Source organism: Hippoglossus stenolepis, chromosome 4 (assembly GCF_022539355.2).
Source record: "Hippoglossus stenolepis isolate QCI-W04-F060 chromosome 4, HSTE1.2, whole genome shotgun sequence".
Classification (NCBI taxonomy): domain Eukaryota; kingdom Metazoa; phylum Chordata; class Actinopteri; order Pleuronectiformes; family Pleuronectidae; genus Hippoglossus; species Hippoglossus stenolepis.
Genome location: NC_061486.1, coordinates 26,732,808 through 26,748,688, shown reverse-complemented (window position 1 = coordinate 26,748,688; position 15,881 = coordinate 26,732,808). Strand labels below are relative to the sequence as shown.

The 15,881-nt window shown below is 39.1% G+C and overlaps 1 protein-coding gene across 1 annotated transcript in view; it reads right to left on the bottom strand.

Moving 5' to 3' along the window:
* The window catches only part of zgc:153039 (uncharacterized protein LOC767698 homolog), a 67,905-nt gene extending 54,841 nt beyond the window's left edge, over positions 1-13,064 (bottom strand). The window contains exons 1-6 of the mRNA XM_035154211.2: positions 12,544-13,064; positions 7,694-7,828; positions 5,934-6,071; positions 5,390-5,704; positions 2,494-2,601; positions 2,296-2,407 (exon numbers count right to left, since the gene is read on the bottom strand). Of these exons, the coding sequence (XP_035010102.1) occupies positions 2,296-2,407; positions 2,494-2,601; positions 5,390-5,704; positions 5,934-6,071; positions 7,694-7,828; positions 12,544-12,763 (1,028 nt within the window). The 5' untranslated portion in view covers positions 12,764-13,064. The remainder of the gene's footprint in view (positions 1-2,295; positions 2,408-2,493; positions 2,602-5,389; positions 5,705-5,933; positions 6,072-7,693; positions 7,829-12,543) is intronic.
* Between the last annotated feature and the right edge of the window lie 2,817 nt (positions 13,065-15,881).

Genomic DNA, 15,881 nt, shown 5'->3' with positions numbered 1-15,881 from the left:
ACACAATACAATACAATACAACACAATACAATACAACACAATACAATACAACACACACACACACACACACACACACACACACACACACACACACACTGTTTTATAAGTTACCAATCCATTTTATTTTGTATGATTTATATGTGCCTTTTAACGAAACCGCTAGTGTTTTTCTCTTATTTTTGCAAGTATTTTAACATCTTCAGGAGTTGTACGTGTGTTCACAGGCCACTGAGACTTCTTCAGTTCTAACAGAGTTAGTGTGGGTCTGTACCTAAGTTTTGAGTCATTCTGTTAAACAGGCAGGTTGTTGAAAAAGGTTGTTCAACAGTTAAATACTTTTAGTTAACAATTCCATTTTTATAGTTTTCTATTTATCCAACAGCTACCATCTCTGCTTGCTTGTTGTTGTTTTTCGAATCAAAAAAAAAAATGTATACACTCTTTCCACAGACCCCCTGGCAACTGTGGAAGTACCCCCTGGGGTAAAACCCCTGGGGTTTCAGAATGACTGCTGTGTGTATCCACATGTGTCCCTGATGTGGCTCATGTGACCAGATCCTACCGTTTCCAAAACTGTGTTTCAAGCTGAGAATATGAAAGACACACCCACACACCCACACCCACACACACACATCATGTGAGGGATCTTTTGTGGCCTCTTAGTTGAGTCATGTGAGTGGGGGCTATGAATTGACTCTGTCCCACTGCCCCAAGCCTTCAACCATGACCCCTCCACTTAAAGGTCATTGTTTTCTAGTTCTAGCTTTGTACAGTATATCTAAACCCATGTAAAATAAACTGGTGTATATGTGTGTGATTCTCAGGGGAAAGATAGAGCACTGCAGAGGTATAGAAAATGTGTTAAAATACATTGTCTCTTATCACTGGGAGTGCATGTGGTAGGAGGACAGCGTGGCAGGGTAAATGATGGCAGTATTGATCTCCGATGCTCTTTTATAGCCCTGTCATGTCAGTTTAGCACCTTAGCAACACTCGCTTTAGAGCTACATCAATACTGAGCTCTGGCACTCCGCAAAAGACAGATAGAAAGAGACAGACAGATAGGGGGAGAGGGAGGACAAATAAATAGAAAGAAGTAAATACCAACTGCAGCATCAAGGACTCTATGCTTTACGGCTCTAAACTTCAAAGTCAGAGTGAGGACACCAGAGTTGTCCACTTGTCACTGATGAACTGTTAGCTGCACGCTGACACTTGATTAAAGGAATGCTTCGCTATAAATTTATCTTGACTGACTGTCAGAGGTGGGGGGATGTTTTGACACAGGTTCTTTAGTTCGTATTTTTGCTGTAACTCTGCTGTGGACGATGACATTACTTGTAAACCACATATACAAGTTAACTATAGCCTGACTAGGATCAAGCTTCAAATGTTATGCAACTCTCAACATGTTGCTAATTTAAACATTCAGTAGACGCAGGGCAACATTTATTTTTGTATATGTACTTATTTAGCCTACTTTTAGCTCTATCTTGGACCATATAATCTGTTGTTAATATAAAAATATTAATCAGTGCAACATTTTAATTGATCCATGAAATTAGTGCAACTGACATAGCTCCATCTTCAATATGGTAAGTGTAATTGGCCAGAATAAGTGAAAACCCCTATGTGGGTGTGCAGGGCCTTTAACAAATGGGAGATCATGTTGCAAACAGCAAGTGTTCCAGTGTACTGTTGGAGCACCAGAGGAAGATGAGGTTGTAGCCACCATACGGAGGAGTAACAGGAGGACCTGGTGCTGACCTGATGGGTCCTAGTTGTGGTTATATGACACAACTTCATGTCTGAATTCCCATCGGACAAACCCAGGCACGATTTCTCAGCTTGATCCGCTCATTGTTTCAATGTCTGCAACAGTATCACGGTCCTTATAATGTTCCTTTACAGCATTTACATGGAATTAAATATCTGATTCCCTTCAATTTCTATCAACTACCAGAGTTGTGTTTTCATTATTTTTGCTGCTTGCATTTTTGCAGTTTTTCTGATGAACTGACACCTGGTGTTGGATAACATTCACTGGAAATAAAATCAGGCTCCAATTCTGTTTGTTGAGGCGGAAAACAAACCCTGTTTGCATTATCTGATAAGGACTAAGTGAAAACAAAACATGCTAACATCCATTTCTACTTTTACTCTTATCAACCCAGGTTTAATTAACTTGTTTGGATCTGCAGGGATTTATGTTCAATTGTGGGCCATTTCAGTGCTCGTTTGTTTGTGGTTGTGTGTGTGTGTGTGTGTGTGTGTGTGTGGTTGTGTGTTGCTCACCGATCACAGGAGCAGGCCACCATCACACTGAGCAAGTTATAGATGATGAAGGTGAAGATGACGGCTGTTATGGTACCACGGGGAATGGAATAACTGGGACTTTTCAGATCACCTGAAGGACACACAGATCAGCCTCGTTGTTCACAGACAGACAATCAGGTAACACGCACACATGTACACACAACTGGCCTCTCGTACCTGACATGTTAGAACCAGCCATGATGCCGGTACAGCCATTAAACATGACAGCGAAAACTGTGGCAAAGGTCATCATAGTTTTAGTAGTATAATCCACCGTGTAGTCAGCTGTGGGAAGAGAGAACAACAGTTTAGTCCCTGTGGTTGAGCATTTGTCAACAGCATCAATCTACTAGCAGTTAATTTGGTTTGTTGGCAGATACTTCTCTGAACCTGCTCGCCACCAAACATCTTGTTTTACAGCATTTGAACTTTGAATTTATATTGTGTATGGTTTAATGGCATCTAGCAGTGAGGCCTCACCCTCCCCATAAGTGTGCAGGAGAACCTAGAACCAGAACTAGAGCCAGTCCACAAGAGGAACTGCTTCCAAAGTAGATATGAGGGGCTCATTCTAAGGTAACAGAAACATGACCACTCTTATTCGTAAAAACATAAATAAGTTTTCATTCATATCACATGTTAAAGTATAATTTTAAAAGTCTGTGTGTGCATTCTAGTTGGATCTTGGGATAATCCAAAGCTTGCTGTGTGTAATATTTCTCACGTGTCCCCGGGTGCAGGCCCAAGTTACAGTGTTTATGGCTCAGTCATCATGTGTTTGGATATGAATCCCTGCAAACTGAGTCGAGTGTTCGGTTAGTTGTACATTTACTACATCTAATGGACCTTTTCTTCTGGTGGCACTGTTCACACGAACCAGAGTTACTAGTGGAGTGAAAAATTACATTTACATGATTCCTCACTGGCTTCCCACAATTAAATGAAGTTGGAATTAACACTGCAGGAAATGGAGCCAGAGGCTCTTTGGTGGTAATGAGTGGTTTGTGCTGTTGCAGCCCCTGTTTTTTCAGAAAATAAATATTTTCCTTCTTTGTTGGCAGAGGACAGAAGTTTTTACTAATCCGTAATGGAGCTTTTTTTCCACAGCAGCCATTTTGACAGGAAATAGTAGGTAATCACAGGTGTCACATGAACCCCGGCTGTAAACAGAGCAGAACCTTCATTAATGTGACAAAGTAGTGAGAGTTTATTTTGACAAAGCTAGAATTGATTAGTGTTAAAACTGTGGAAACACGACCCAGGATGGTCTGAGTATGTTTAATTCAGCTTTTGAAAACTTTGTACTAAGTGATTAAATTACTGCTTTTTTTAATAGAGTTCGGAGGGTTTCACACGCGTCAGAAAACTGATTCGGGCAAGTTAGAAGATAGATTTACAAGACAACCGTGGAATTTTAGTCGCCCAGGACAGCTGCCTGTTTACCTTACAAATGCATTCAAATCTATATTAACTGTATACCTACCTTAATCAATTTTATTTAACGTAATCTTTTTAAGTGTTACCAATATTTATGTTTACCCAGCAATGATTGTGTTTACTATTTCAGTGACATGGAGGAATTCAGTAGATCTATTAAGAAGCAGATGAGGAAAAAAGGTTGAAAATTAGGAGGTAGTGCTGGTACAATCTGGGGTTTGAACATTGAAGGGTCAGGAAAAGTCAAATGTTAAAAACTTTGTTTTTCTGTTTTTGTTTGTTTGTTTCCTTCCCTCTGTCTCTATAAGAGGAAACTGTGGCACAAAGCATGTGGACTGGTTGCTGGACAGGTGCCAGTTTGAAGCAAGTGCGTGCGTTTGTGTGTGTGTGTAAAAAGTCAAATGAATTCTCCTTTTTATCATATAAATGAAACAAATCTTTCCTGTCTCCGTTCAAATATCTGGTTGAGATCTAGTCACTACAAAGGTCATGGTATCTTTATTTAACCTGATAATAAACTGTATTATCATCATCTTTTGAGGGTTGTTGCAGTTTGATAAATAAGTAGAATGAACCATGTTTTGCATCCCAGTTCAAATTTATGTTTAAAGTTTAACATTGCTGAAATGTTTTGGACATTACAACAGTTTAACTATGGGCTAAAAAAAGACTTCAGTCAGAAGACGTTATTACCATGTGATGTCCACAACCTAGCATCATCCAATTTATTTCTCTAACAACAGAATTGTATTTAGACAGAAGAAACTGTGGCTCTGAATAGAACAATATGAGACTTTGTACTTTAAACACATTAAAGTTAATTGACTCTTTCAGTACCTGCTTCATCTGTATGTTACCACATACAGATTTGGTAAGTCTGCTAATGTTACAATCTTTTTCTAATTCATTCAACTGAAGGTTTTATTGGGAGATAAGCCGACTACTGATCGAGCAACAATCAGCACCACAGTTAGTTTTCTTTGATTCAAACTCAAATGGGAAATTTAACATGTTTTACGAAACTCTAAGACCTCTAGAGTTTCAAAAGTAGCCATTGTGTGAGGAACTGAGATTTGATCAACTTTCCCCACGAGTTTTAGGAACCAGAAAAAAGACCCACCAGTGCCTCAACTAGACCCATCATGACAGCCAATATGCAGCATAGTTTTTGCCTATAGGACATCTTTTTACTACTAGCGTGACTAATACTTTGTCACAAAATCCAGACAAATTAGGTATTTGAGAAATAATTGTATCCTATTATTATTAATGTTATTATTATTAGTAGTCGTGGTTATAAGTTACAACTACTTTTTGTTGCGATTCAATTAATGACTACACAATTTTAAAGATATTCAAAGAAGGCTAATTATGCTGAAGAACTGATGCAACAAAAAACTGCACAACAACCAAACCACAGTACACCACTCTGCAGGTCACTGTAATTAACATGGAATTCACGTAATTTAATGGTTTTAATCAATTAAATTCTTAGTGCTGATTGCCGATTATTCATTGGTATCTCCAAATCCAATCTAAGTTTGATTTGCATATAGTCGTTAAGTACACTAAAATGTTTGGTATGAACTTATTTGTGACTGAAGTCCAACATTTGGACCAGCGTCCTCCACCTTACCCCACAGGTTCCCGACCAGCGTGTCCAACTTGAAGCCAGTGAAGTTGGCTGTAGTGGGAGACACAGGGCCTGTTCCGTTGGCCGTGGCGGAGCTGGGCAGCAAGATGATGTGTGGCCGTACGGCAAAGAAGCTGATGAAGATGGTGCCCAGGACAAACATGACCACCAGGAAGATGATGAAAGTGGCCTTGGCGTAGATGTGGGCTCCAACCAGGCACACCAGCAGGCAAAGCAGGGCGATGCCAGTGGCATACAGCAGAGACCACCAGTAGCCGGACGGCAAGACCTGGTAGGGAGAAGTGGCCACAATCCCGTCTAGGAGAGGACAAGATGTCCAGTGGAAGGTCATGAGGGAGAAGATAAAGGGAAAGAATTGTTAATGCTTCAAATAATTGAAAGGATATTTAGCATAACATTATAACACAGAATATTAATAGACATAGAATGTTGGAGATCTCATGATATGACAACAAGCAATGCTGACACTTTCCAACCAAAACACTGAACTGGCAGCATTTCACCAGCTGTTAACAATCAAACTTACCTTCCGGCTTGCCGAACGTGTCGATGATGGCCTCAACCAGACCCAGCACGAACAGAGCGCTGCCGCACACATTAGCCAGGAAGAACATGATACCGATGCTGCCACCAAACTCTGGACCCAACGCTCGGCTGATCATGTCTGAGTAATGTTAAGCCATAGTTCACTTGTTTTTGGATACACAGTGAAAACAGGTGTTTTTGTGTGTGTGTGTGTGTGTGTGTGTGTGTGTGCGTGTGCGTGTGTGTGCGTTAATGTTTGATTCACTTTTTTGTTTATTTCTATACTAATAGTAAGCATTTCGGCTTTAAGACATGATATTTTCAATGGATGTCTCTTTTGTGACGACCCCTTCCACCCTCACCTGGACACTAGGTGTCGCTGTTCTCTTTTCCCCTGAGCTGTAGGTGGAGGTGACGTCAGCGTTAATCAGTGCACACCTCGGCCAGGTGGGCTGTGCCCTTTAAAAGGCCTTGCCACGTTCCTCTCTCTCTCTCACGCTCTCGGTGGGACGAGGTTGGCTCTCCCTGACTCCTGACTGCAGCATCCTTTTCTGTTTTTGTTCTTGGACACACGTTGTGTTGTTGATTATAATTGATTTTGTTAATAAATATCTGAAAGAGCAACAGTCCACTCATGTCATCTCCCTCCTTGTCACAATCTTTGAGCCGGGCTGTGACACTTTTAAAAAAAAAAAAACCCAACCATAACAAAAAGAATAGTGTGGTGTAAAGGATCTAAACATGATTTGAAGTTTTGAAGAGAGTCAAAACAAAGCATGATGATAGTGTGTGTAGATATTGTATAATTTTTGAATAACTTAATTCCTGTGGCCATACCATAATCATAATGTTATGACTTAAAGGGAAATGTAAAGATACGATAAGCTGTCAAATTATTGCCGATGCTCCATGGTTAATTTATTACTATTACTGTACATGATCATCTGCAGGAATTCACAACAGCAAAAACCCAAAAGCTAAGAAAACAAGGCAGTTTGACTTATCTGTGATTATATCAGCTGGTCGATAATATCAGCCGATATGAGTCTTTTATAGACATAGTATTGGAGTATTGGCATAGTTGTTTGCTTTTAAGCACTAATATTATTTTACAAAATAAACAAAGCATAAAAGATGTGCATTTATGTTTACTTTTTACAAAAAATATATATTTTCTCATTTGAAGTCCTATATATTTGGTTGCATTTGTGTTTTCTTTCATTCAAATATTATTATTGTATTTATATATTATTTAGTTAAGATATATTCATAGTTAAGTTTATGACAAAACTTTAAAATATTAAGCCTTAATTACATTTCTTTGTCATAAATGTTTTATAACGTAATCTTAATTGCCAATTTATACATAAATATATATACACACATCAGCTGAATGTTTTTCCTCCCTAATATCAGCGTTGGCATCTGCCCCAGAACATCAATATCAAGATTCAAGATTCAAGAAATATCAGTTGGACTCTAAATGTAAACGTCTAAATGCAAATCAGATATATTGAATAAACAACACTAATTAGGGTAATTTACAAATTCCTGGCAGGGAAGCAGTGGCATCCCAATCCCAAGACCTCAACAGTGCCTCATGATGTAGTTCATAAACAAAACTCCATTCAGAGTCACAGACAACGCATAAATGAAACAAGGGCATTGTTTGTGTTTGTGTTGGTGCAGCATGGAGTGTGTGCTCTCTGCCGACATCTTGACCATTGCTAATGTTACTGACACTGGTAGGTAGGAGGATACAATAGGCTCCCCCAGCATCCAGGGCTCCATTGGTGGAGATGGCACAAACTGACAGCACAGTCATGCAGATGATGAAGTAGGCCACCAGGAGCATGGCAATGGCTTGGTACAGTCCGCACTGGCCCACCAGAAATCCTAGTCAGACAAAAAAAAAAAATATTAATAAACTCTGCTGATAAGCTGGTTAAACACAGAACTGTGTTCAAAAGTAACTTCAGTGTGGTTAAAGAGGGAAGCTCAACTTTCCCGAAATGAGCCCACACAGTAACACAGGGGAAGTGAGAATGCACATTAATACGCACTAAGATAACCATCACATCAACTACGTTTGAACCACACATTCAAGGTCCGTCTTAAAACCCATATTACATATACAATGTGTACAACAACTGTGGATTATAAAATGTGAAATATGTTATAGTTACAGGAGCTGTGACATGTAAAGATTATGTTGAGACTCATCAAGACAATCAAGAAAAAAGTACAAATGAAACCTGTCATTAGATTAATTAAAAATATGGATATGGTTCACTAGGTTGCACCTTCCGTTCCACACAAATGATTTGATTTACAATAATTTATAGGACCCCCACAGAGTATCAGTTGATATATTACTAGAAGCTTCTTTAAAATGTATAAGATCTTTATGAAGGGGAAGTACCATATTAGAAAAATACTTCAGGCTTCAGAGTTTACTGGATGCTACATTGACTTGCCAAGTCTCTGCTCTCTCTTGAGACTTAAGCTGTATTTCCACGTTGGTTCACGCTGACATGTAGTACAGTGCATGTCTGAAAGCTGCTTTACAGCTCAGATGGAGGAGTAGGAGTACAGAGGTGTCCATGCAAGGGAATACGTTAATAATGAGGTTCAGCAAAAACTTAAATCTCCGATATATCAAAAGTAATTTATTTGTCAAGATCAACAGTCTGGTACATCTTAAAAAAGCTGATGTGTTTAGGAAAACTAGTAAATGGCAAACGAGCTGGTAGACTGAGTAACCCAGTTCCTGTAAATAAGCAGAAAATAATTTACATAGTGAAGTAAATTCCATTGAGCTGTAAAACAAATCAACAACGCTCTGCAGGATGTACAAGGACATGTTCCCTTTTGAACAATCAAGAGACTTAGACTTCAGAGGTTTTACCACAAGATGCTGTAAACCTCTGGTAAACCTCAGACACAGACATGAACAAGCAGAGCTCTATGGGCTGATGAAGCAAGATCAACTTCTAACATAATGATGGAATATACGAAAGTTTGGAGAGGAAAGAGCTCATGACGCAACGACACCACCTCGTGGTGCTGGTTCTGTTGTGGCAGTGGCAAATCCTGTATGGCTGCCAATGGTACTGGCACACTGGTATTTATCGATGATTCACTGCTGACAGAAGCAACAGGATGAATGCAGAGCTGAACAGGAGCATTCTGTGAGCTCAGAGTCAACCTAACGCAGCAGAACAACGATGTTAAACATTGGATCTCAGTCCGATTAGACATGCGGTCTATTTGATGAAGACCAGTATAAGCAGCATAAGAATAAGCAGCGAGGATACAAAGTGTCTGCTGATGTCTGTGCATGGGTCAGACTTCAGTAGGTCAATGACTGCCAAGCCCTTTTACACAGGATGTTAAATATGATTTTATGGTTTTATTTGAAAGCCTGTGTATTAGCTCATTAACATTGGAACCTATCAAGGGCCACAGTTTATCTCTTAAAGAGTCCTTTCTATATTGATTTGACATACATGTGGCACTTTTATGTTGAACCCAATATTTTATTGAGGGACAGTGTGGAACAAAAGCAGAGTAACAGTCCATATAATTATGGCCTGGACTGTACAAACATTACTTATATTCTGGTTAAAATGCATAGTTACATACAACATTTATCATGCTAATGCACTGTGTCTGAAATTACTAGAGAGCAGTAAATCAAGACCTCTGAAAATAAGGACGTTTTACTAATATTTACTGACGTGTGAAGCGTCGCACAACAGTTTGTTTTGCATCTATAAATGAAACACACACCACTGTTCCATTGTTGGAGTGGATAAGGGCTCTATATACATGAAGTGTATTTACACAATATGTATATTATATATGGCTTATTTTGAGCGTGCAGTTTATCCACAGTCCTGCTTTGAGTGTCACATGATCACAATCCTACAAAAGCCAAAATATGATTGACAAAGAACCAGGAGAGAAAGAAGGCAGCAAGCACAGCTTTAACTAGAATGTTCCTCAGTAGAGCACATACCTCAGCCAAGGGCCAGTACTTCCCTATGAAACCACATTTGAATTGACAAGATGCAAATTCTTATTTGGATCTGCATCAAATTGCACAAACCCAAAAATATCAGTCATCTAAACATCAAACATGATTTTAATCAAGAGCCATGAATTATTCTCTGAGAAATCAACTAAAATATTGATTAACGCCCTAACTCACAATGTAAAAGAAAGGGTAAAAGAATTCTGGATCTGTCCCCAGATCTGCATGACAACCTACGTGGGTCTTTCTCTGCTCATGCCCCACGCCTTCACAAAACTAGGAGGAATTTGGTTGAGTAGTTTTTGCCTAATCCTGCCGACAAACAAATAAATGCAGACAAAAACATAACCTCCTTGGCAGAGGTAAAGACACTGCTTTGTTTTAGCCTTGATGTCATTTATATGCACATTCTAGGATGATATATGCCCTATTTTTTTTTTATTTACTAGTAAACATTATCTCATGATAACAAATGTATATTTTTTTAGGTTAAAGATGTGTAATTCACCAGTGAAAGAAGTCTCTTTGTTCTCACACAAGTTGAGAATCTTTTTTTGAGGCGGGGAAATTAACAGTAGTTTCACATCCACAATGGCAGTGACTGTTATTTCCTGGGCAGACTTTACCGTAACAGAGGGAGAAGAGTAGTTTGAAAGTTCAACACAGCAGCCACTACGTGTGTGTGCGCTCTTGTACAGCTATCTTTGTGAGGACCAGTTTGAGTGTACAACCGACGGAGTGAGGACATTTTGGGAAAGTGAGGACCTTTTGGCCGGTCCTCACTATGTGACCCCCCTTTAATGGACTGTTTGGTGGTTAAGACTTGGTTTTAGGGTTAGGGTTAGAATTAGGTTAAGGGTTAGGGTTAGGCATTTAGTTTGGATGGTTAGGGTTAGGGTAGGGAATGCATTATGCCGATGAGTGTCCTCACTAAGAAGCTGTACAAACGTGTGTGTGTGTGTGTGTGCAATATGCGTGTCCACAGCACAGCAGCTGACATCTCACGAGACTGTGGGCAGGGGAGGTGGAGGGAATGAGAGGGAGTTAGAAAACAACTTAGAAGGTACAAAACAAAGCAATAACACACACAAGTGCAACATCTAAATACCTGGAACACAAATAACAGAAAGGAGCAGATAAAACTGTGTGAGGATGAAGAGACTTCTTTCTTTTAAACTTTTAAAATAAAAGATTATACATTTGTTATCATGACATAATGTGTTCTTCTCAGTGGTCTCTGTCAAACCTTAGATTGCATTATGATAACTATAGTTTTACATCAGCAGCTTTTTTTCCACATGAATACTTTTATACTCTTGGTGATGTGAACAAAAATGAGTTATTTCAGCTACTTTTCCTTAAACTTACACAACATTACTCGGAATGACAAACAAGACTCCTTCCTCTAAATTACCAGTTCTAGTTCCCCGATAAGAAGGATTTTACCAGTAGAAACCAGTAAGTTACACTTTCCCTACAGATCATAAAACTTCCAGGGACACGTTACATCAGATTCAGAACGAAAGAAAAGTCGGGTCGAACATTTCATTCACACCTAGTAAATGTAAATAAGGAGGAGAAAAGGCTTTCCTGCTGACTGGGAGAACTCATCCACCTTGCAGGTTACATGCAAAACTGTGTGAGACGTTTGGTGGTTTTAATATATTTTACAAAGTGGAAATTTAATAAAGACATGTCTGCCTGTGGTATTCCTCACTGAATAATTAAATTTGATAAGTGACAAACTCCATTGTGGAGCACTCACTATACATTCAACTGGTGATTCAACTGAGGAACAGAATTTGTCCTACAAGGAAATTTAAAGATACCGAAACTAATTTACATGGATTTATCTCATGACACCTGGATAACTGCAACATCCTTTTGACAGAATCTGTAGACTGGCTTCATACAGCACAGAAGTTAGCTGCCAGGCTTTAAAACAGCTGTAGAATGGGGGGGACAGAGCTTTTGAGATAAGAACCCAGAGGCTCTGCAACACCTTGCCCGAGGACATACGTCAGGCGGAGTCAGTAGCTTCCTTTGAACTTAAAACATACTTTTGTTGTACCACATTCCCTGAGTTGACCTACTTGGGTTTTATGCTTTAATTTCGATTACTATTACTATTATTATTTAATCTCCATCCCATCAGATGTGGGTAACAAAATATGGTCCATGCATGCAGTCCAGTTCTGACACTGGTAGCACAGGGAGGACTTATAAGAAACAGGGGCTTGGTTTTAACTGCAGTCGTGTGTGTACAAAACCTACAATGACTAGTTCCCTCCGTACTTTATTGACTTGTCAGTTTAAATCACCTTAGTGAACACTGATTTCATAAAACAATTAAAATACTTTGAGTGGAGTTTATTAGTATACATTTGCAGTAATCCATCCAGGATTATTCAGATAGAAGAACAAAATGAAACTATATTAATATCGCCAGTGAGTCCTAAGGCCAGGCTTCTGTGTGAATCTTTAAGATCTCTGTGTTTTCTAATAGCGGCTTGGTGGAGCCTGATCAGTCACACAGAGACGTGCAGTGATTGAAGTTGACAGCCCCGGTGCTCACCTATTCTCAGGAACACCACCACGCTGAACATGGACAGCAGGGTGGGGATCACCACGCCGACGAAGGTGGACAGTTTCTTGGGTTGGCCCGCCTGGGCGGACCGCTGCCTGGGCCCGCCCGGGTGCTGGTCCGGGGGTCGGCCGGCCGGAGGCGTCCTCGGCGCGGACTCATTGACGCTGGTGGAGAGGCGGTAGTGGAGAAGCGGGGTCCGCTCGGTCATGGTGGAGCCTGCGGATGGAGCAGCGAGCTCCTTCACAACTTCATCAATTCACTGAACGATGGATAAGGCGAAACTCCCTGACGCCTTCCTGAATAGGTCGTTTTTAACGGTGAGTAGTTACGCCTACCCGACTACATGGCGGAGCAGGGAAGTGCTTTGGTCAGTGATAAAAGTAACTTCCCGTAGTAGAGTTACATCGAAGAAGAAGAAGAAGCACCGTTATCAGGTACTAAACTGTGAGATACTGGTTTCCTGGTCCAACTCCTCACTAGAATATCATGTGATTTCTGCAGCCATAACAACAAGTACAGCTTCCGGTTATCACTTTCAGTATAAAAGACAGAACAGAGCTTCTGATAAATGCTACAAAACAAAGTGGGGACAGAGCTGTTGAAACAAGAGCCCTGAGGAGTGCAGGCTGAGGCCGAAACTTCAATCAAAGCTGAAAATATACTTGTATTTGTCCATATTCCCTGATTTTAACTATTACAAGTTTATAATATTGTATTGGGTAGTCATGCTTAAATATTCCAACTTTGTTTGTGGCTTTATTATTTTATGGCTGTGTTTTCATTTGTTATGATGTTATATTTCATGTTTGTACTAGTTTTGTTTATGAATAATAATAATAATGAGTATTATTGTTATTATTACTACTATTATTACTATTGTTATTGTTGTTATTGTTGTTATTATTATGATTGTTATTGTTATTGTTATTATATGCATATAGAGAAAATTCAATGTAAATGTTTGTTGTTGCTGTAACATATGCAAACTGCAATATTTATATAATGGTCTATACAAAATACCATCAGCTCTCATTAAATCAGTGGTGCCATACAAATATCTACCAAGGCACTCAGAAAGTATTAAGAGCTATTTTTAAGTCATTCATTATAATCCACAAAATGAAATGCAGGCAGTGTATGAGAATCACCAGAAATAAGTGCGCTTGTCTTGTTTTGGAAATAAATCATTGAATTTCCGGTTTTTCCTTGTCTGCCCATCTTAGCTTGACACATCAGCCTGTGGCGTTGGTCCCATGTTTCTGCTGATGTTTCCAGCCTGTTGCTTTGGGTCATATGATCAAGTCAGCTGGACCAATCAGGAAACCGCATTCTTTCGGCCACCTGCTTATACCTGAATCCCGGTAGTTCACTGCTACTAATGTGTAATTTATGTTCTGCCTTTCGAACAATATTTAACTTTTTCAAAAATTTGAAATAATAAAACATTATAATTATATTAATAATAATAATGAAATACTAAATGTAGGGTAGTTGTCCTCAATACATGCATTATTTACGATCGATGGAACTTCCAGTATTAAAGTGTAATTTCTAGTGTAATGTGCAAAAGTGTTGTTCAGATAATTCAGTAGAGTCAGTATTTTTGGCAGCAGTGTCATGCTATATGGAAAAGATTTGCCAGATTGAATCATTAATTTATTTATAAATGTTTTGATAATAATGACTGCTTTAACACTATTGACACAACGGTTTCAATTAATACAGAATAGTGCAACAGTATAATGACCCATGTTTCTCACAAACATTGTCTCCCCAGTGAATAAACACTGTATTATACAGGATGTACATATTGTTAAAAAAACGGTAAATGTATACATACAAAACCTATAAAATGATTGCAGACAAAAAACAAATCGGTATACGTACTTGCATATTTAGTAAGATTACAAATAACTGTGCATACACTGATTTGATTAATATTACACAGGGAGAAATGCTGCTTTACCACAATCATGGTGCATTTTAACTGATCATTTTTATATTCATATTAACATCATCATCAAAGTTTTAAATGTACAGTAACATCTACCAACTTTCCACAGCTGAAGATGAAGAAGAGATGAGTTGCTCATTTTATCTCCTTTTCTGTATGAGAGTGGTCCACTGCTTAATTCAACACATGCCACCTCTCATCCGGCACCAACGGAGGGAGCTACAGTCACAGTTTTGATTATACGTTTCAAGAAGTAGTATGACCAGTAAATGACACTCACTGCCTCACTAAAGTTTTTCCTGTTTAGGCAGCATATCCAAATACTTCCCATCTCACAACCAAATTGACTCAAATGAAGTCAAGACCATGTAGGGAGACTTCCAGTTCCTTGTTATGACACAAAACCCAGGAAGCTCAATCGAGTCGCTCAAGCATGACGTTTCTGACTTAGAGGAACCATAACAAAACGCGCAAGTGTTTTTTCCCCAGAGTTTTTGGGTTGGTAGACATGCCAGATACCCACATTAACCTGTAGAAGCACTAACAAAGTGGAATTTGCATGCTATGTCCCCTTTAACTTAAAAGATCCTGAACCCCTATTTCTGAAAATGTCCTGACACCATTTGGTTGTTCTATGAAAAGGAAGTTACTGACTTCACTTAGCTTATTTCATGTGGTTATATTGTATCTTTGAATCTGAAACAGACACACATCACTATCAATAAAAAAACCTTTTGATAGTTAATTGCTGGCAGCATGACTCTAGGATGGCGATGTCTCCTACTCTGTCTGTTGGTCAGTAAACCAGTGTGGACCACATTAGACAGAACTTTATGGGATAGTCTTTGGTGATTGATTATCTTTTGATGAGATGCTGTCATTAGGTCACAATTTCTATTTATCAAAAATGCTTTGTGATAAAAAATACCTGCAGACCTAATTATATTTCAGCTTCACCTAAACATGAGCAAATGTTAGATTGATAACGCACTAAAAAAGATGTTAACAAAGTAAACATCACATGCTTATCATCACCATGTTATCACTTTCAATGTCCCCATACTGCTGTGGCTTAAGTATGCAGACTCACTGAGATGCTGGTAATGATGTAATTAAACAAGTTCTGCTTGAGAGGAGGAAATATAAACACTTTGGAAACAGTTTCTAGTAGTCATAACGTATTTTGTAGTATTTTCCACCAAAAAAACGCCTGCACAAATCTGTCATTGCTTTCATTTTACTAAATCTTTTGCCACCTCCCTCCTGGGCCTTGTGCAAATGTGAAAACCACCAGTAATTCTGCCATTTATACCCACTTAGTCCCAGTCCTTTCAGCTTGAGTCTTCCTCAGCACAACTGGGCCTCTCAGTCC